This window comes from Girardinichthys multiradiatus, chromosome 17 (assembly GCF_021462225.1).
Source record: "Girardinichthys multiradiatus isolate DD_20200921_A chromosome 17, DD_fGirMul_XY1, whole genome shotgun sequence".
Lineage (NCBI taxonomy): Eukaryota > Metazoa > Chordata > Actinopteri > Cyprinodontiformes > Goodeidae > Girardinichthys > Girardinichthys multiradiatus.
Genome location: NC_061809.1, coordinates 8020432 through 8042187, shown reverse-complemented (window position 1 = coordinate 8042187; position 21756 = coordinate 8020432). Strand labels below are relative to the sequence as shown.

General features: G+C 42.3%; 1 protein-coding gene across 7 annotated transcripts in view; it reads right to left on the bottom strand.

The window, feature by feature from the left end:
* The window catches only part of osbpl8 (oxysterol binding protein-like 8), a 98840-nt gene that overhangs the window by 11147 nt on the left and 65937 nt on the right, over nucleotides 1–21756 (bottom strand). For all 7 annotated transcript variants that reach the window (XM_047389562.1, XM_047389565.1, XM_047389567.1 and 4 more), the window contains 10 exons: nucleotides 20803–20876; nucleotides 19324–19404; nucleotides 18870–18971; nucleotides 18540–18743; nucleotides 4163–4247; nucleotides 2190–2355; nucleotides 1601–1826; nucleotides 971–1155; nucleotides 683–764; nucleotides 502–600 (listed from right to left, as the gene is read on the bottom strand). In XM_047389562.1, coding sequence (XP_047245518.1) covers nucleotides 502–600; nucleotides 683–764; nucleotides 971–1155; nucleotides 1601–1826; nucleotides 2190–2355; nucleotides 4163–4247; nucleotides 18540–18743; nucleotides 18870–18971; nucleotides 19324–19404; nucleotides 20803–20876 — 1304 coding nt within the window. The remainder of the gene's footprint in view (nucleotides 1–501; nucleotides 601–682; nucleotides 765–970; nucleotides 1156–1600; nucleotides 1827–2189; nucleotides 2356–4162; nucleotides 4248–18539; nucleotides 18744–18869; nucleotides 18972–19323; nucleotides 19405–20802; nucleotides 20877–21756) is intronic.

The window sequence follows — 21756 nt, the reverse complement described above, 5'->3', positions numbered from 1 at the left end:
CTTCCACCACCATGCTTCACAGTTGGTGCAGTATTTTAATTGACTCCTCCAAACATACTTCTTATCATTGTGGCCAAATATTTGTCAATGAAATGTTTCCCCCAGAGGACATTTTGCTTGCCACTGTGGGCACCTACAAAGTTCAGCTCAGAGCAGGGGCCCTTATTCTGGGTTGGCATGGAGACGTTAAACTCACTTCACCATGAATAGTTACAGTGGTGTCCCAGCAGTTTGCGGTTTATGAGAAGTTTGAGCCTTTGTTGGTTCCTGGCCTGTTCATAAACTTTCGGACCCATTGTTTTTTCAATGTGGGTGAGAATTTGGGTCCGGTGGTTCTGGACACATCTGACTGTTCCAGCACCAGTTTGTAAAATTCATAGAAGTTAAAAACAGCCGTTTAAATGAATAATTTCAATCAGCAAATTAATATGACATTTATGCCAATGTAAACTTTATATAGACCTCTGATCAGAACTCTAAGTAGGCTGCTGAAGCTGATACCTGTTCTGCAATGTAAAATGTCTTGCTGTTGGTCTTCTGATGGAGCCACATGCACCGATACGTCTCTCCAATGATGGGGTTGTAAGGTTTCTTCAACCCCTGTAGAACAAAAGCATAAACATGGTTTACCAGAACAAAACGATGCACAGAAACAACTCAACATAAAGTGGATTAAACTCACCTTTGGCTTTTTGTAAAATCCAGAAATGTACCATTTCACCACCTTCTTCATACGGTTATAGGCGTTCTCTTCAACTGCAGCTCTGGAAGGAGAACCACCAACTTATAATTGATGTTTTTTATTTACCAAAACGACAATAATTGGTCATACAAATAAGTGATGGGTATTAAGTTTAACCCAGCAAGACAGAGCTCCTCCATAATATGAGACAACCAAAGCCTTATTGTCATAAAAACCTCAAATATTCATAATATCCCTTTATTAACAGAAGAAATAGGAAGATCTTACTCTGACAGGAAGTCAGCGTGATAGTAGTAATCGGACAGTTTGTCCAGGAAGGATCTTGGCTCCAGGATAAAAGTGGGCAGCACAACCTTGGATAGATCCATGCCTGGTCGCACTTGCTTCAGCAGAGTCCAGATTAGAGATTTATTCTCCTCAGATACAGTCTCTGTCTGAGCAGCCTCACCGGCCTGAAACAGAGAAGGTCAAAGATGGTGGCTGCTCATACATCTACAACCAAACCAACTACTGTACTTCCATTTGTCAACATTAAATCCCACTGGGGCTGCTAATTCCCTGCTGACTGTGAGGGTTTCATCGAGGTTATATGAAGAGTTTCATTTGTAAGCTGACAGACGCTCGGAATGTAAATGAAGGTTAGCACTTTCACACTTAGAGGGACCCACGCACAGCAAACTGCACACACTGTGATCAAAGACTGTCAGCTTGCATCTTCAAGAGCTCCAGCAGGAGACTGTGCTAATTTCTTCTCATTATGTAAGAATCCTTATCAAAAACAAGCCCTTTGAGGATCCTACAGATCAAGATACAGATGAAAATGTAGAAATCCTTTGAGAACATGACGTACAGCTGAAACTATATCAATATGCTTTGAGGAAGTAGAGCATTTCATACCTCCCCCAGCTCCTCATGTGACTGCTCCATGTATGGGGTTTCCCGCAGATGCTCATTGGGGTCCAGGTCGATGTAAGAGTCATCCTGGCGCTCTGATGTGTCGCTGTCGCTCTCCTCGCTCTTTTCCAGGCCCTCTGGGTCTGACTCCTCGTGGTCTTGTTCTCCCTCCCTGTCTGATTTATCTGAGTACAGGTCCGGGTCTTTCAGATGGTCAGTGTCGTTAAACCTGAATGAGACAGCAAATAGGTAGACAGCTGAGAAGTATAAGAGAAATTAGAGAATATAAAGAGAAGAACTTCACAAAACAATGTAGACAGGATGAGGACAACTGGACAAAAGAAACGGCAGCAAACACGTAGAAGGAGGTGCTTTGGAAAGATGAGACCAAAACAACATCTAAAAAAGTTTCACCCTAAAAACAATGTTGAACTTGACAAGACATGAATCTGCAAGGTTAGCAAAACACATCAGTATAACTGCCAAAACTACAGTCATGATTGAAAGTAGGGAAATATATTTACTAAGTGGGTGTTAGAGATCTTTAGCCAAACGCCTTGAGGGGAATGTAGCTACTGTGCTTGCTACTCACTGGAAACCATGCATGTTGTGTGCCCTGAGGAGGCTGTAGAAATTAATGGAGTGCTCTCCACCGGCGGATACTGTGCTCATGTCCTCCTTCCCCTCCCGGATCATGGTCCTCTTTAGCAGACTGGAACACTTCAGGGCCAGCTCCAATGCGTCCATCCAGCACCGACCTGGGGAAAAAATCCTAATTACAACCTATACGAGTATCCTTCAGAATGAATTAAAGGTGCTACACTGGAAAAAATCCCTCCCATTTTGCCAAGGCAGTAACACACATGACATACACACGTGGACAAAATTGTTGGTACCCCTCGGTTAATGAAAGAAAAACCCACAATGGTCACAGAAATAACTTGAATCTGACAAAGGTAATAATGAATAAAAATTCTATGAAAATGAACAAATGAAAGTCAGACATTGCTTTTCAAACAAGCTTCAACAGAATTATTTAAAAAAATAAACTCATGAAAAAGGCCTGAACAAAAATGATGGTTCCCCTGAAAATAATGTGACCAAAGGGACATGTTGAATCAAGGTGTGTTCATTAATTAGCATCACAGGTCTCTACATTCTTGTAATCAATCAGTGGGCCTATATATAGGGCTACAGGTAGTCACTGTGCTGTTTGGTGACATGGTGTGTACCACACTCAACATGGAGCAGAGGAAGCGAAGGAAAGAGTTGTCTCAGGAGATTAGAAAGACAATTATAGACAAGCATGTAAAGGTAAAGATTATAAGACCATCTCCAAGCAGCTTCATGTTCCTGTGACTAAAGTTGCACATATTATTCAGAAATTTAAGATCCATGGGACTCTAGCCAACCTCCCTGGGCGTGGCCGCAGGAGGAAAACTGATGACAAAAGAAAGTGACGAACGGTAACAAAAGAGCCCAGAAAAACTTCTAAAGAGATTAAAGGTGAACTTCAAGCTCAAGGAACATCAGTGTCAGATTGCACCATCCGACGTTGTTTGAGGCAAAGTGGACTTAATGGGAGACCACCAAGGAGAACACAATTGTTGAAAACAAATTATAAAAAAGCCAGACTGGAATTTGCCAAACTACATGTTGACAAGCCACAAAGCTTCTGGGAGAATGTCCTATGGACAGATGAGGCAAAAATAGAACTTTTTGGCAAGGCACCTCATTATTGAACATAATTGATTTTAGTGGGGCCTGTTTTATAGACACTTCTGTTTCGGAACCTGGAGGATTTTACAGTATTTATGGATTTTCAGTGATACAGAGAAAGGCAGATCTGTAACTTTTTTGTTTTATTTTAGCCCTAAAATTAGATTTTTAAGACAGTTCAATTTATATTTTATCCAAAATGTAGAAATAAATTATTTATTGTTATTTATAGATCTTAAAGAGAAATCTAAATCAGCTAAAAACAACAGCAACATGTTCAGAAAGTAGACAAAACTATTTCCTGTGTCAGACAGTTTGACTCGTTCCAGCACCATGGAGAGAGACTCCATGGAGCAAGCAGGAAACATGCTCCATGTTTCAGCACCATGGACAGCGCCCTGCTAAACGTCCTGCCAGGATTCCTCTTGTTCTATCCAAATACCAAGAAAAATTGCACTAAAAACATCATCCAGTGCAGATAAAAAAAAATATCTTTCGGGTAAATACTTTATCAGCTGAGCACAAAACAAGCTGCTGTCTAAAAGAAACTACTCTTACCTTGAATTTTTTTTATGTTTTCATAGTTATTAAGGTTTTTCCACAGCCAGTCACATAAAACTACACTGTGGTTTGTGGTTCTAACAATACAAAATCTGAAACGTTTTAAGGTGTGTGAATCATTTTGCAAGGGACTGAGTTTTACTCACAGCAGGCCTTCAGCAGGCACATTTACTCTATGCTGAAGACACCGCTGAGTACATGTATTAGTGTATTTCAGCTACTGAGTGTGAGATCCTCCAGACCGGAGTCAGAGATAGATCTGTAAATGACAACCCCTTCTCTTACCATCAGACTCTGACGAAGCTCGGAAGATGAGGTGGCTGCTGGGTAACGGTTGCGTGATAGAGCCCACCGCTTCTCCTTTAGGACCCTGATAACACAAACGGAGAGAGGGAGCAAAACATTAAAAACAACTAGAAAATTTCGGAAGAAATTTAGACGGGGCCTGCCTCTAGCTGCGTGCTTCTCAGACCAGAGCTTGCTATTTAAAAATCATTGTCTATGCTATTATCTGCTTGAAAAATTGCTAGTAAGTCTGGAAGACTGAGGCCTTTATTTTGAAATTTTTAGTAAGCCTTATTTTAAAAGGGCCAACATAGTCCCATTTCCAACACTAGTCTTTTATTTTGTACAGCATGTTTTGTCTTATTTTGAAAGTCCAGCATCGTTGTACTTTCAGGTCTGGGTTAGTTCCATTAGTTATATAGAACCTGCTTACTATTTAAAAATCATTGTGTATGCTATTAACAGCTTTAAAAATTACTAGTAACTCTGGAAGGCTGAGGCTTTTATTTTGAAATTTTCAGTAAGCCTTATTTTAAAAAGCCAACACTGGGTGAGCTTCAACATTAGTGTGAAGCCCAGTACTGAAATGATCTATTGTTTAAAATGCAAAGGCTTTTATTTTGTAGAGCATGTTTTGTCTTATTTTGAAAATCCAGCATGGTTGTACTTTCAGGTCTGGGTTATTTCTATTAGTTATATAGAACCTGATTGCTCTTCTGAAATCCTTGTGTATGCTATTATCAGCTTTCAAAAATCATTAGTAACCATGGAAGGGTGATGAAAGAAATTGACCTTTAGGGTTTATCACTGTTGTCTGTATGTTGGAACAGCAGTACATGCTGTTTAAGTTCCCCACACAAAATGGCCACCATGTAGTTGCCTCCTATGAAGATGGTCAAAGGGTTAGGGGTCAGGTCAGGTTGAAGACAAAGATGGCGCCGCAGATGGTCGCCTCGGCGTGTTGGTGCGCATTGTTTTGTTTTGTTTTTTGCTTTAAAACGGTCTTCTGTGATGGTACCCGGAGCTCTCTCACCAGAGAAGAACTCATGAACATCAGGACTACTACACCAGAGGAGTTATTTCCAACTTTTCTGCCTACTGCTCTGGAATTTTTGGACATTCTGGTCAAAGGTGCGCTCACCTTTGTTCACGCGGTGAAACGCCGGAAGAGAGGGAAATGGGCTGGGGTGCTGGTACGACTTCGCCAGCGTGGACTACGAACACCGTTACCTGGAATATTTCTCTCTAACGTGCGCTCACTTCCCAACAAAATTGAGGAACTACAACTGCTGTTGGGGAAAAACAGGGACTTTTATTCATCGGCAGTTTTGTGCTTCACGGAGACGGGGCTGTATGGATTAATACCGGACTCTGCGCTGCAGCTGGCAGGATTCCAGCTCTACAGAGCGGACAGAGACACGGAACTCTCCGGCAAAGCGAAAGGTGGAGGAATCTGTTTTTACCTCAACAGTGGTTGATGCAACGACGTGACAGTGATTCAGCAGCACTGTTCTCCAGACCTGGAATCCTTCATCATAAACTGTAAGCCTTTCTATTCCCCCCGTGAGTTCGCTTCGTTCATCCTGGTCGGTGTTTACATCCCGCCGCAAGCTAACGTGCAGGTCGCACAGCGCATGCTCGCCGACCAGATACTGAGTGTGGAGCGGACCAACCCGGACTCCTTAGTAATCGTCGCTGGTGACTTTAACAAAGGTAATCTCACCCACGAACTCCCCAAATATAGACAGTTTATTAAATGTCCGACCAGAGAGGACAACATTCTGGATCACTGTTACACCACCATCAGAGACACTTATCACGCCGTCCCACGTGCTGCACTGGGCCAATCCGACCACATCATGGTCCACCTGATTCCTGCATACAGGCAGAAACTAAAGCTCTGCAAACCTGTTCTGAGGACGACAAGGAAGTGGAGCAGTGAGGCTGTGGAGAATCTCCAGGCGTGTTTAGGCTGTACAGACTGGGATGTGTTCAGGACTACTACCAACAGTCTGGACGAGTACACAGAGGCTGTGACTTCCTACATCAGCTTCTGTGAGGACAGCTGTGTACCATCATGCACCAGGGTGAGTTACAACAACGACAAACCCTGGTTCACAGCTAAACTCAGAAGGTTAAGACTGGATAAGGAAGAGGCCTTCAGGAGTGGGGACAAAGACATATACAGAGAGGCAAAGTACAAGTTTGGCAAGGCAGTGAAAGAGGCCAAACGACTGTACTCTGAGAAGCTCCAAAACCAGTTCTCAGCCAACGACTCTGCGTCTGTCTGGAAAAGGCTCAAGCAAATCACCAACTACAAGCCGAAAGCCCCCCACTCCATTAACGACCGACGCCTCGCCAACGACCTGAACGAGTTCTACTGCCGCTTTGAAAGACAAAGGGACAGTCCTGCAACCATCCCCCACGACGCCCCCCAACAGCTGCAGCCACAATCCACCACCCCCATCTCTCCAACCTCAAGAGGGGCCTTGGCACCTCCAACCCCCACCCTGAAGTTCCCCCCCACCAGCCCCTAACCCACGCCGAGGACGGCTCTTTCCATCCAGGAGAGGGACGTAAACAAACATTTTTAACACCTCACTGGAGACATGTCATGTGCCAGCCTGCTTCAAGTCCTCCACCATCGTCCCTGTTCCCAAGAAGCCAAGGACCACAGGGCTTAATGACTTCAGACCCGTCGCCCTGACCTCTGTGGTGATGAAGTCCTTTGAGCGCCTTGTGCTCTCACACCTAAAAGACATCACCGACCCCCTCCTGGACCCCCTGCAGTTTGCCTACAGAGCCAACAGGTCTGTAGATGATGCAGTCAACCTAGCCCTTCACTTCATCCTCCGGCACCTGGACTCCACAGGAACCTATGCCAGGATCCTGTTTGTGGATTTCAGCTCTGCCTTCAACACCATCGTCCCAGTTCTGCTACAGGAGAAGCTCTCCCAGCTGAGTGTGCCCGACTCCACCTGCAGGTGGATCACTGACTTCCTGTCTGACAGGAAGCAGCGCGTGAGGCTGGGGAAGCACGTCTCTGACTCCCTGACCATCAGCACCGGTTCCCCCCAAGGCTGTGTTCTCTCTCCTCTGCTCTTCTCCCTGTACACCAACAGCTGCACTTCCAGTCACCAGTCTGTCAAGCTTCTGAAGTTTGCGGACGACACCACCCTGATCGGACTCATCTCTGATGGTGACGAGTCCGCGTACAGATGGGAGGTGGACCATCTGTTGGACTGGTGCAGCCAGAACAACCTTGAGCACAACGCTCTGAAGACAGTGGAGATGGTTGTGGACTTCAGGCAGAACCCAGCCCCACCTGCCCCCATCACCTTCTGTGACTCCACAATTGACACTGTGGAATCTTTCCGCTTCCTGGGAACCATCATCTCCCAGGATCTCAAGTGGGAGCCAAACATCAGCTCCCTCATCAAGAAAGCCCAGCAGAGGATGTTCTTCCTGCGGCAGCTGAAGAAATTCAACCTGCCAAAGACTATGATGGTGCACTTCTACACAGCCATCATTGAGTCCATCCTCACCTCCTCCATCACCATCTGGTACGCCGCTGCTACAGCCAAGGATAAGGGCAGGCTGCAGCGTGTCATTCGGTCTGCTGAGAAGGTGATTGGCTGCAGTCTACTGTCGCTCCAGGAACTGTACACCTCCAGGACCCTCCCTCCCACCCCGGTCACAGACTCTTTGAAACTCTCCCCTCTGGCAGGAGGCTGCGGTCCATCCGGACCAAAACCTCACGCCACAAGAACAGTTTTTTCCCATCTGCCACCAGCCTGGTTAACAAAGCCCGGAAACCACCCTGACACTCTCCCTTTCCCCCACCCCCCCACCCCTCCGCCCCTTTTTTGCTGACAGGACACTTGTAAACTGTAACTCTATGCGTTACATTAACGCTCAGCTTGGACTCCTGCTTTACTTGCACTGCCATACTTGCACAATAATCATCTGCACTGTTGTATTGCTCTTGCATCTTATACTGCTCTATACTTACTCTCACTCACTTAAAACTGTGCACATATATTTATATTATATTGTAGATATGTTTATACCGTTTAATTTGTATTGTATTGCACTGACTATGCCAAAACAAATTCCTTGTATGTCCAAAAACGTACTTGGCAATAAAGCTTTTCTGATTCTGATTCTGAAATGAATGAAAATCAATGGAAGTCAATGCAAAGTCCTCAGAAAGATAGTAATCCATGGATGTGTGTGTCCGAGTGTGGGACACAGAGAGAAGAGAGGCAAAAAGAAAGACAGAATCACTATGCATTGCTTTGGCAGGCCCCAAATATATAATAAAGAGTCCAGTTTAAAGGTGAATAACAATAGGTGCCTGCCATGCATTGCATGGGAGGCAGTGCATTGCTTTGGCAGGCCCCAATTACATGGTTTAAGGGTAATGCGACGGATCCTCATGTCATTTAATGTGATTATACTTATTTTATTTAATAATAATTCCAATTATAGAAGTGGAAACTACAGTGTCATTATAAAAATGAACACATACATAAATATGAGAGGGCACAAAGTGGGCAGATGCAGAATGAGTGAGGAGCTCATTTTGGTGGTGAATCTAATGAAGAGCAGAGCAGGATAGCTCTTTTCAGGACAAAAGCAAACACCAGAGAGCTTTCATGGTCAGTAATGAATAACAAATAACAGCTGGAGTGGCCAATCGAGAGCTGAGGAATAGAGGAACAAACGGAGCACGTGGCCTGCCAAATATAAAAATGGCTTCCTTGACCAATTATTTTCTTTGTTGTCCTAAATTACAGCAGGATGTTCGTTCAATTATGACTTCATATACAAATCTGAAGATGAAGCAGCTACCAGTTTTTATTTCATTCTTTCCCTGGAGGTGGAGAAATGAGAGGACAAAAAAAGCAGCTGTTAGGGTTTTTATGACTTTTGTATTATTTATCACTCATCTAAGTGCTTTTCCCTCCTTACATGTTACAGGAAGGGAGATGGTCACAAGAATGAGTTATGCTTTTATTCTTTTATTATTTTACTAGCAGCATCTGGGGGCTATTCACCAGGTCCCCACTTCCCACTTCCTCTATTTGTTTATAATCAAGACAAATGAACCCTAACCTTTCTGACCACACACACACACACACACACACACACACACACACACACACACACACACACACACCCTGAATGATGTTTGAACTGTGTGTGACCAAGCATGTATAAATAAAGAGAGAGGGGGCTAATACTTCGTAGTTTGTGTTGCACAGCTACCCTTGCCGCAAGTATAACTGACTGTGTCGTTCTTTACCTCTGAGTTGACTAAATAATACCTATCATTAATTTGGTCCTTCGAGCCGGAGATTATAAGAACTAAACTGATTTTATCTTTCTTTGCAGTGACTGGCGGATCTCCGGGAACAGCCTGACGTCGAGTTAAGCGCTGCCGCACAGCCACACCTAGGCCTGGTGGCTGAAATTGTGTGACGTTGGCATCTGGCCGGTGGATTATTGTCTTGCTCGATGCCAGGGTGACTCTGGAGGTCCGACAGAGTCACCTAGAAGTCAACTCCGAGGTGAGACAGTTTTAAAATACAGTACATGAGATAAGAGTAAGCGATATATAAATGAAAGAAGAAAAGTACTTAAAAGTCGTTTGGTAGTGTGTTGCCGGTTAAGGACACTGCATTGGGAAGGTTTTATTTTGCCGCAAAGAAATAGTGATAAATGTAGGTAGGATCTCGCCGTAAAGAGATTAAAAACAACTAGGTGCCATAAAGTGAACTGGATAATTTGGTTGGTAACATTCCGCCTGAAGGGAATGAAATGAAGTGTTGAATAATAAAGAGAGCTCATAAACTAAGATAGGTCGACCATACATATTGCTGAAGGGACATAAATATGTTAAAATACTAACTGTGTGAGTGCTGTTTTGTGTGTTTGGAAGACTAGGAATTTTGGAAGAATCTTAGTAGGATTCTGCTGGTCTTGTGTTTTCTTTTGCCCAGAATAGAAAGATGTATTGGTGATTCTTGGAGATAAAGGTCGGGTTTAATCCCAGAAAATTAACACCGCTGTGAATTAGTCGCAGTAGAAGGGCGTGTCAATATCCTTTCCTTGAATCTCATGCCAGTGAATTTCTATTTGGGACATTTATAGTATTGTGAACTAAAATTAAACATCATGGGGAAGAAACAAAGTAAACTAATTAACTTGGAAGGGGATGTAAAATTTATGGAGAATTATGTAAAAGGAGCAGGTATGATCTGTCATAGATGGAATAAAAAACATGGTTTCTTAGGTAAACTAAATATTAACGATATCTTAAAATTACAAAGGGATTTAAAATTAGAAATAATGAAAACCAAGAAACCAACTAAAAAGGAACAGAGAAAGGTCGAGTATAAATTCTCAGACAAATGGCTGGAACAAAGTAAATTAAGAAACATGCAGAGGCAAGATAAGGAGGAGAAACGAAAGGAGAAGCTGACAGCTGCAGTCTTGGTGCGCCCACATGAGGAAACAGTGGTTGCATCCAGGCAGCGAGGTGTTCGGCCCCCTGCCGTGCAGGAAGCAGGACAGGAGGCTGGAGCACAACAAATTGGAGGAGACATAGAAGGAGCTGTGGCAGTTCCTAAAACTTCTATAAGTAAGCAAGAACAAATAAGCAATGCTTTTAAAACAGAAGAGCAGAGCTCTTCTAGTGAGCCCTGGTCTCCTAATTCCTGGGGGGGTACAGGAGTGCGAACTAGGAGTAAAGATAAGAAAACTATTTCTAGCATGTACCTAGGCGAAGCCTTAATGGCTCACGAACAGAAATTTCATCCATCTGGAATAAATTTAGAGGGAGACACATTTCCTCTAGTTGAGGTAGCAAATCCAAACGTAGGTGACGCTAATCACCGACAGCTCCAACAGTTTAAAGGCAGTACACCTCATCTGTCATTAACTAAACCCGTGGGGGGTCAGTGGGAAGAATTAGAAAACTTTATACAGCGTGCTGAAAGAGGGAGATATGAGGCATTAACAAGCTCTGACTGGAAAGTAGATCCTAACACAGGAATCTGGAAACTCACTCTAGGGTGGATAGTCAAAGTCCATCCAAGGACACATTTAGATGAGGCAGAGGGACAAATACAGGGTTTAGCTGAGAGCAAAGAGAGCAACAGGCACCCTGCCTTAGCTGCTGTCCCACCTGAACTGTGGTCCCAATCATCAACTGATGTAGGACTTATAAAGGGGTTTCCACCATATAAGGTTAAATTAATATCTGAAGAACGGCCAGTAGTTCGCCAGTACCCCTTGAAGCCAGAAGCTGAAGAGGGTATTAAGCCAGTAATACAGGATATGTTGAAGTCACGAATATTAAGGGAAGCACCTGATGCTACATGCAACACACCTATCTTTCCAGTGCAGAAAGCCAGCACAGGAAAGTGGAGGATGGTTCAGGATCTTAGACCGATAAATAAAATAGTGTGACATGCGATTCCGGACTTCCTGAATCCACATACATTACTGCATACATTAACTCCAGATTATAAATATTTCTCAGTGGTAGATCTTAGCAACACTTTCTTTACAGTACCACTGCATGAAGAGTCACAGCATTTATTTGGCTTTCAGTTTAAAGGGAAAAAATACACTTACACCAGACTACTACAAGGCTTCAGTGAAAGTCCACATGTATATACACAAGCCTTAAGATACTCTATGAGCACCTGTGAGGTGCCTGAACATAGTCAAGTCCTGTTGTATGTAGATGATATTCTCATAGCTTCAGACACTCGACAACACTGTGAGGAAGCTACCATAATAGTTTTGAAACATCTCTACCAGACGGGGCACAAAGCCTCTAGGGATAAACTGCAGTTTTGCAAGGAGAAAGTGATTTATTTGGGACATATGTTATCACAACATGGTCGTTCCCTCCCAAGTAGTAGAAAAACAGCTATACAAGAAGCCCCAAAACCACGAACTAAACAACAAATGATGTCCTTTCTGGGACTGTGTAATATTTGCAGAGAATGGCTACCAGACTGTGCAGCCATTGTACAACCCTTGCAATCTATGATCTATGGTAAAGACATGACATTAAAAGACAAAATCATATGGACTAAAAAAGGAGAAGTAGCATTTACAGAGCTAAAAAATCTGCTTCAAACAACAGTCACCTTAGCTCTGCCGGATTATAGCCAGCCTTTCACACTTTGTGTAGATGCATGTAAGGGTTATATGAAAGCTGTATTAACCCAACCATTTGGCTCCAAAAACAGACCTTTAGCATTTTATTCTAAAAAATTGGATTCGGTGGCATCTGGATTTCCAAATTGTTTGCAGAGCTGCATCGCAGCAGTAGAAGCTGTGAAGCAGACAGCTGAAATTGTGCTGTGCCACCCGCTCACACTGAAAGGTCCTCATTCAGTGTCACTTGTATTGCTACAAACTTTACTTCCTTTCTTGACTCATGCAAGGTATATTACGTTGACCTCATTGTTACTCTCACAACCAAATATAACTCTGCAAAGATGTGGTCCACTGAACCCTAGCACATTAATTCCAACAGCAGAAGATGGGAAACCACATTCTTGCAAAACAAAGGTTGAGGAAGATACAAAACCTAGGCAAGATTTCTCTCAGACACCTCTGGAAAACTCACAAATAATCTTTGTAGATGGATCAGCATCAAAAGATAAATATGGAAAAAACAGAGTTGGTTATGCAGTAAGCACTGAAACTAAAATTATAGAATCACAGGCCCTGCCCCATACATGCTCAGCACAGACTGCAGAGCTGTATGTTGTTATCAGAGCGTGTGAACTATATGAAGGAAAAATCCTAACCATTTATACAGACAACCAATATGTATTCAGTTCTGTTCACCATTTTGCTAAAATATGGGAAAATAGAGGGTTTAAAACATCAACTGGAACAGAATTGACACATTTTAATCTGTTAAAACAACTGCTGTTAGCTATCCAGCTACCTGCAAAGATAGCACTTTGTAAATGTAAAGCGCATCAATCTGATGAAACCATGGAAACGAAGGGGAACACCTTTGCTGCTATTTCTGCTAAAATAGCTTCGAGGCTTCCCCTCACTTTGAAAATGTCAGATCTCTTATTTAAAGATACAGATGTGCTGAAAGATTCACAACAATCTGCACCAGCTGCAGAAGTTAAATCTTGGCTGAATAGAGGGGCCATAAAGAAAGATGACATTTATCATTTGGGAAATAAGCCAATATTACCAAAGAATTTATACAAGATGGCGGCCCATGCGACACACGGGGTTTCCCATGTGTCGAGAGGGGGAATGATACACTTAGTAAATCTACATTTCCATACCATAAATTTTTCTGACTATGCAAAAAACGTTTGTAGATCATGTATTATCTGCTGCAAACATAACCCACAGGGGAACATGAGACCCAAAAGAGGCCAGTTCCCAGCAGCTATTCATCCTTTTCACACGATACACATGGATTTCATAGAGTTATTATGGTCAGGGGGAAAGAAATATTGTTTAGTGGTTATAGATGCATTTTCAAAGTGGGTAGAAATGTACCCTGCCAAACACTGTGATGCGCTCACAGTGGCGAAGAGTTTAGTGACACATTTCTTCATATGGTATCCCACAAATCATAAGATCAGATAATGGGACTCATTTTGTAAATAATGTAATAGAACTGTGCTCTAAAGCATTAGGGTTTCAGTTAAAAAACCATTGTTCTTACCACCCACAATCTGCTGGGCTGGTTGAACGAACAAATGGAACAATAAAAAATAGATTAAGGAAAACAATGGAAGAAACAGGGAGGCCATGGCCTGAATGTCTATCTCTGGTTAAATTATGGATGAGAATAACTCCAAATCAAACTGGTCTCACTCCATTTGAAATAGTACATGGCAGACCTTTTCCATTGCCATCAGAAATGGATGACATAGGAAAAGCACAGCAGGAAACATCATTAGCTGAATGGATGAATAAGATGTTACAAACAAAAGAAGTACAGTTGTCCAGTAGTCTGCCAGTAAATTCTGCTCCGATTTCCCAGAACAACCTGAGGCCTGGGGACCTGGTCCTGATTAAGACACTTCACAGAAAGGATTGGAGCACCCCCTGCTGGAAAGGGCCATATCGTGTTCTCCTGACCACACCGACAGCTCTGAAAATCGCAGAGAGACCATCCTGGATCCACAAGAGACACTGTAAGCTAATATCACCGTTACAGGAGCCAAACCAACCGACGGGGTAACAGGGGAAAGACCGGGTACAAAGGGGTTGGACCCATATGGTCCAACATCTCAAACCGGCGAAGAATACAACTGACCTGTGCCCATTTTAGCATGGCTTTTTGTAACGTGTGGACAGGACTGATAAGCCTGAGCTTAATCCTGGTAGAAGGGCTCTTTCTCTGTTTAAGACAGGATCCACAGGATGCAACATCACACGAGAAGAGATGGACAAGATGGACACTGGATCCAAAAAGCAGATGATTATGATGACATGTTGTAAATGAATATATCTTCAATGCCTGAGTGTATTCATATTTGTACTTCATAAAATGACCTTATAGCAGAAAATCAAAAGAAGTTGCTGTTTAAGTGAAATGAGAAAAGTGCAATGATGATATGAACAAGGCTTGTTTTCATTATTTTATTTTTTATTATTACATTTTGTTTCTTTGTTTTATTATATTGTTTCACTCTGCCATGATTGGTGGTTGCCTAGGGGCGGAGGAACCGTGTAAGTGTTTCCCACAAAATAATCTGTTTTCCGTCCTGTGGGTTTGTGCTTACACAGAGTGTTTCATTTTACATGTATTTACTCATGACTTATCCGTGATAAAACAGGGGGGAACCGTTAGGGTTTTTATGACTTTTGTATTATTTATCACTCATCTAAGTGCTTTTCCCTCCTTACATGTTACAGGAAGGGAAATGGCCACAAGAATGAGTTATGCTTTTATTCTTTTATTATTTTATTATTTTACTAGCAGCATCTGGGGGCTATTCACCAGGTCCCCACTTCCCACTTCCTCTATTTGTTTATAATCAAGACAAATGAACCCTAACCTTTCTGACCCCACACACACACACACACACACCCTGAATGATGTTTGAACTGTGTGTGACCAAGCATGTATAAATAAAGAGAGAGGGGGCTAATACTTCATAGTTTGTGTTGCACAGCTACCCTTGCCGCAAGTATAACTGACTGTGTCGTTCTTTACCTCTGAGTTGACTAAATAATACCTATCATTAATTTGGTCCTTCGACCAAATTAAAAAGCTCCAGGTGGATTTGGCATTAAACAAACTATGAATACGTAGAAAAGTCCCTCATGCTGACTGTTAAGTATGGAAGAGGATGTGTGATGCTGCTGGCATGTTTCTCTTCTAAAGGCCATGGGCATTATGAACTCTTGGAAAGTTGGTGATTTCTGCTATAAAACTTAAAATGGATGAGCATTAACGTGTTCCCGGATCATTGGGTCATTGGGCAGGGTAGCGATCCAAAACAAATGACCAAATCAACACAGAAATGGTTCAGCAGATATACAGGGGTTGGACAATGAAACTGAAACACCTGTCATTTTAGTGTGGGAGGTTTCATGGCTAAATTGGACCAGCCTGGTAGCCAGTCTTCATTGATTGCACATTGCACCAGTAAGAGAAGAGTGTGAAGGTTCAATTAGCAGGGTAAGAGCACAGTTATGCTCAAAATATTTAAATGCACACAACATTATGGGTGACATACCAGAGTTCAAAAGAGGACAAATTGTTGGTGCACGTCTTGCTGGCGCATCTGTGACCAAGACAGCAAGTCTTTGTGATGTATCAAGAGCCACAGTATCCAGGGTAATGTCAGCATACCACCAAGAAGGACGAACCACATCCAACAGGATTAACTGTGGAAGCAAGGGGAAGCTGTCTGAAAGGGATGTTCGGGTGCTAACCCGGATTGTATCCAAAAAACATAAAACCACGGCTGCCCAAATCACGGCAGAATTAAATGTGCACCTCAACTCTCCTGTTTCCACCAGAACTGTCCGTCGGGAACTCCACAGGGTCAGTGTACACGGCCGGGCGTCTGTAGCCAAACCTTTGGTCACTCATGCCAATGCCAAACGTCGGTTTCAATGGTCCAAGGAGCGCAAATCTTGGGCTGTGGATAAGGTGAAACATGTATTGTTCTCTGATGAGTCCACCTGTACTGTTTTCCCCACATCCGGGAGAGGTACGGTGTGGAGAAGCCCCAAAGAAGCGTACCACCCAGACTGTTGCATGCCCAGAGTGAAGCATGAGGGTGGATCAGTGATGGTCTGGGCTGCCATATCATGGCATTCCCTTGGCCCAATACTTGTGCTAGATGGGTGCGTCACTGCCAAGGACTACCGAACCATTCTTGAGGACCATGTGCATCCAATGGTTCAAACATTGTATCCTGAAGGCGGTGCCGCGTATCAGGATGACAACGCATCAATACACACAGCAAGACTGGTGAAAGATTGGTTTGATGAACATGAAAGTGAAGTTGAACATCTCCCATGGCCTGCACAGTCACCAGATCTAAATATTATTGAGCCACTTTGGGGTGTTTTGGAGGAGCGAGTCAGGAAACGTTTTCCTCCACCAGTATCACATAGTGACCTGGCCACTATCCTGCAAGAAGAATGGCTTAAAATCCCTCTGACCATTGTGCAGGACTTGTATATGTCATTCCCAAGATGAATTGATGCTGTATTGGCCGGAAACGGAGGCCCTACACCATACTAATAAATTATTGTGGTCTAAAACCAGGTGTTTCAGTTTCATTGTCCAACCCCTGTAGAACCAAACCTGAATATGTCTGGTTTAGTTCGGCACTAAACAGAGTTTAACTCTGTCCACACACAAAAAAAGACGTAGTAAATACACAGTGAGGCGAGTCAAGCTTGATGTGAAACATTGACATTCTGTACACAGTAGAACTCCTTTCATTCAAATTTAAAGAGGTCAGCTGAAAGTAATTTTTCTGAACAATCTTGCTCAGTCTGAGATGTTGTCAGGATTCTGGTGTACCAGTTGAACCATGTCCTATGATCGCTTCATTTCTATTTTTCCAGTTTAGATTATTTAGGTTTGACTGTATAAACAATTAATTCTTGATTTTGTAGGAAAACAGCTGATTTTCTTCACTAAACACTCGCATTGTTCCCAGGCTTATGTGTCTCTGCCTCTCTGCAGGTGGGTTTCTCTCTGCACTGCAGACAACGAGCCCGCACAGTCCTGGTGTCAGTCACAAAATATCACAGTTTTCTCAAGTACTGCAATACTGCAAAAGCTGTGCCCCTTAAAACTGATTAGTGAAAAATTAAAAAAACATGTTTTTATTTAAAAATGTTCAGTAACAAATCGAAAACTGATATGGATCTATATAAGACTATCTGGGTCTGGATCTGGACCACCATAGCCGAGGCATTTGTGAACCTCTAATATTGATCAATATAAGTAGTTAACTATTCATAAACTAAGAGTCAGATGGACTTTTCACTTTTATCCGATTCTTTCTAGTACAAGTATTTCCTAAATTAAATATGGAAACATACAGAGAGACATTTATAGGCACCTTGCATCTTTTAACAAAACAATGATTTTTCATTTTTTAGTTTATCCATATAAATGATAGGTTTTTAGTGACCACAGACCTCAAACACTTCTACCTTTTTACCTGGAGCTAATTTGCAGTGTTTGTCTGTAGTTGGGCTTTAAAAAACAAACACACGGCATAACACAAATCAACACCCAACAGGATGCGTCAAACACTTATTTTAAACCCAGAAATGCTGCTCCAGCTCCTATACCCTGATGAAGTGATGACTTAGTCTGTTCAATAAAGGAGCAAAAAGGAGTCCTTGTAGATTAAGGAGGATGAAAACCAAGCCATAAAGGATGCCATAAATTATCTGATTCTAGGTACCTCATTGATTAATTGGGTACAACCTTCTCTAAAACATGAGGCCACATCAGCACATATAGTCCACTGGATAGATGATCAACCTTCTTCCATCAACATCTCAGTCCCCACAACTAAATCCAGAGAGGTTTGTATGTTGAATAGAATAATTTAAAAGACATAACCCATGACAGGGATTGTGGGATCTCTCTCTGTATGCTCCAACCTTGTGAAATGTTACAGGAGAACATTACATGCTGTCCTCCTGGCAGGGCAGGGTTGTATAAAGCCCTGACAGCAGATATGCTAATAATTGGGCCACTGGTGATTTTGTTAAAAACTGCTATTTCTTAATATGAGAGTGTTTTCTCCAGGGAATCGATCTACTGGCTTACGGCAGCTTAGAATCAGATTCTTATCTGTATTCGGATGGGTGTTCTGACCTTGACAGCCCAGATGGACTGCTCCAGGGGGTGAAAGAGCTTGAAGCAGAAGCCGTCCTTCTTGGAAGGCCTCTCGATGAGTTCACAGGCATTCAGCAGTACCGTTCCCACCCATTGGCCGTTTTTGTGAGTCTTATATATGAGGAGGACGCCTGGTTTCAGCACACACCACAACTTGGTCCAACTCTTTAGTGTGCCTCGGATCTGAAGATAAAAAAATGCCAGGTAATCTCAACTAAGCTGTGCATCAGCTTTCGACTATGTAGGAAAACTGTACGGTGTTCTTCTAAAACATCTGAGAAAAGAAGTGATAAAGGTGGGGTGGCGTACCTTCAGCCAGTCAGCCATGACGATACCAGAGGGATCCGTGATGGTGCTGAGTAGCTCCTTGGTCGCCCTCTTCTTTTCTTCTCTGTAGTTCTTCTTCTGCACCTGCAGGTACAGGAGTACAGAGGTGTGAATGATGAAGACCAATCTGTACATGGTTCTCTCCTCCATTTAATGACGTGAAGTAACACTCCTCAGCATCTCTGACCACTGGATGTGGTATCATTTACACTTCATTTTTCATATTGAACCTAATGCATACTGTTTGTTTTGCACTGTTATTACACTGAGGCTCTATCTGCAGGGACAAACACTCTGGAAACTAAGAGTATGTCACAGGAAGCCATGATTATACAACACATAACCTGAATGAAAGTGTATTTTTACAGCTTGTGGTGCCTCTGTTGAGAATTAGGATCCGGATATGTGGGTCTTAAGCTGCTTACAAGTTTCTCACCTTGAGGGACTCCTTCTTGGTGAGCTTTCCACCAGACGCTGGCACATCCTTATCCGAGCCATTGTACAGCTTTGTTTCAGACTTTCAACAAACAGGAGGGGAAAAACAATTACGAGTTAATCTCAAAAGACATCCTACCTGTTTATGTATAATTTCTATCACATTTAAAGAGAACAACGTTGAAATCAGTTCCCTAACCATGTGGTTGGTTGTTTAGGCCCTAATTATACAACAAGGGTCCTGTGGATGACAGCACTGACTTAATGTTTTAGATGTTATCCTATCTGCAAAGTGTTCTCTTTAAACAGGCTAATTACCAAAAAAGATACAAATAAGAAAAGCTACTAAAACAACAATGCTTCTTCTAGAAGTGATTGTCTTTTACCCCCAGTTTATCTGCTGGACTATAAATGGCTGTGTCTACAGTTGCCCTCATATGCTGAGGTATTCATAACACTTGCACTTTTCCAAATACCATCATGCTGCAATCACAAACTTTATTGTACCTTATACCAACACACATCAGTGCCTAATAGTAAAGTGGAGTGAAAATGGCATGTTTTAACATTTTCCTAATAATAAAAAATTTAAAACTGTGGTGAATGTTTGCAGTCAGCCACCTTTACCCAGATAACACCAAATAAAATCCAGCTTAAAGCATGGTTAGGATGATTAGGAAGACCATTTCCTAAGCTTTAATCAACTCATGAAGCAAAGCACAACACAATCTCTGCTGTGACAACACCATATGGTAGTATCATGCTGCGGGGATGAATACAGAGGCTACATGACTTAAAACTGGAGTTTACCCTCCTTTGATTTAGTGGAACAACGAGCCTAAATATACAGTTGAAAAGGCTTAGATCAAAGTAATACTCTTAAAATGGCCTAGTCAAAGTCCAGACCTAAATCTAACTAAGAGTCTAAGGGACACCTTAAAGATTTAAGTCATTTAACAGATGCATGCCACACTTTTCTGATATGTATTTGTGAACTCTCTTATGCTGTTCCACAATATAAAATCCCAATGAAATGTATTGAAGTGTGTAGTAATTTTGGTGAGATGTCAAAGGTCAAAGGGGTATAAATACTTAAACCACTGTAGGAGTGAAGCCTCAAATGTGTGTGTGTGTATTCACCATTAAACAATCTTTATTAACTGGATCAGGCTTTGAAGGTGACTTGAATTTAAAAGGAGTCTAGATGACTGGCAGACATCCACATTTTATCTGAACCTTGATAAATATTCTAGACGGTTCTGCTCCACACAAAGCTCACTCAAAAGAAGAAATGGAGCTGCTTAATGTTTGTCAGTGTATGTGATGCATGAGTCATCTCTATGGGGATATAACGCCGCTGATGCAAGACTGGGAAAGCAAAAAGACATGAAATAATCCCCATATTACATGATTTTCATTACAATAAAAACACTACAGTACCCAGGTATTCCTTCCCAGCTATCACGGCACAGTGAATTACCTTGCTCTTTGATATGGAATTAGAGTCCTCTTTCAAAGGCAGAGGCAGGAGGTCCTCCTTCACTCTCTCAAAACCTGGTAAAAAAAAAGCAAAGAAAATGTTAATGCTCACTTCTACTCTCTCCTGCTTGTCAAACGTCATCAGCATTTATAATTAGCACAGATGCAGACCTAGATCAACACCATCAATCTCTGCACACCACTAGAAATTACCTGTATACCTTATTGATTGTGTCCTTTTTATTTTACTTCACTCCATTACCAAACTTGGTCAGGACTTTGATTGGGCCATTCTGACAAATAAAATGTTCAGAGTTGTTGTCTGACTGGAAGAGAACTCTAAGACCCAGTATTTATGTTCTTAATAAAGGCTTTATTGAGAACATTTTAGCATATCCAAAAATATCCAATAGGTAAACTGTATGATGTACAATTTGCTGATTCAAATATATTGGCGAGAAACAGATTGAGCAGGAAACCATCAGCAAAAAACAAACATCGTCCTAAAATCAGTTCTGCTGATTCACCAAGTCAGGATTCCTTTTCCAATCCTCCATTTTGTTCAGGAATAAATATCTAAAACAAAGCTCTATAACTCACTGTGGATTCAACAGCTTTATTTAGTGCAGCGGTGCTCAAGCCCAGGAGAGCTACTACCCTGCACCCCTTCATCAAAACACCTGAATCAAACTACTGGCTCCACACCAGGTCTCTGCAGAGCTGAAGGACCGCCAATGAGGGAATACAGCCATTAGATTCAGGTGTGTTGGAGCAGGAATGCATGGAAAAGTTGCAGGACAACAGCTCTCCAGGTCTGCACTTAGGTACCCCTATAATATGAGAATTCCAGCCACAGCAAAAAGCAAAAGCACTTACAATTAATAAAAGTTACAGCAATTATTTTTAAAGAATCATATTGTGCATTATTTATGGTTTCAACTGTTCAAATATTTAA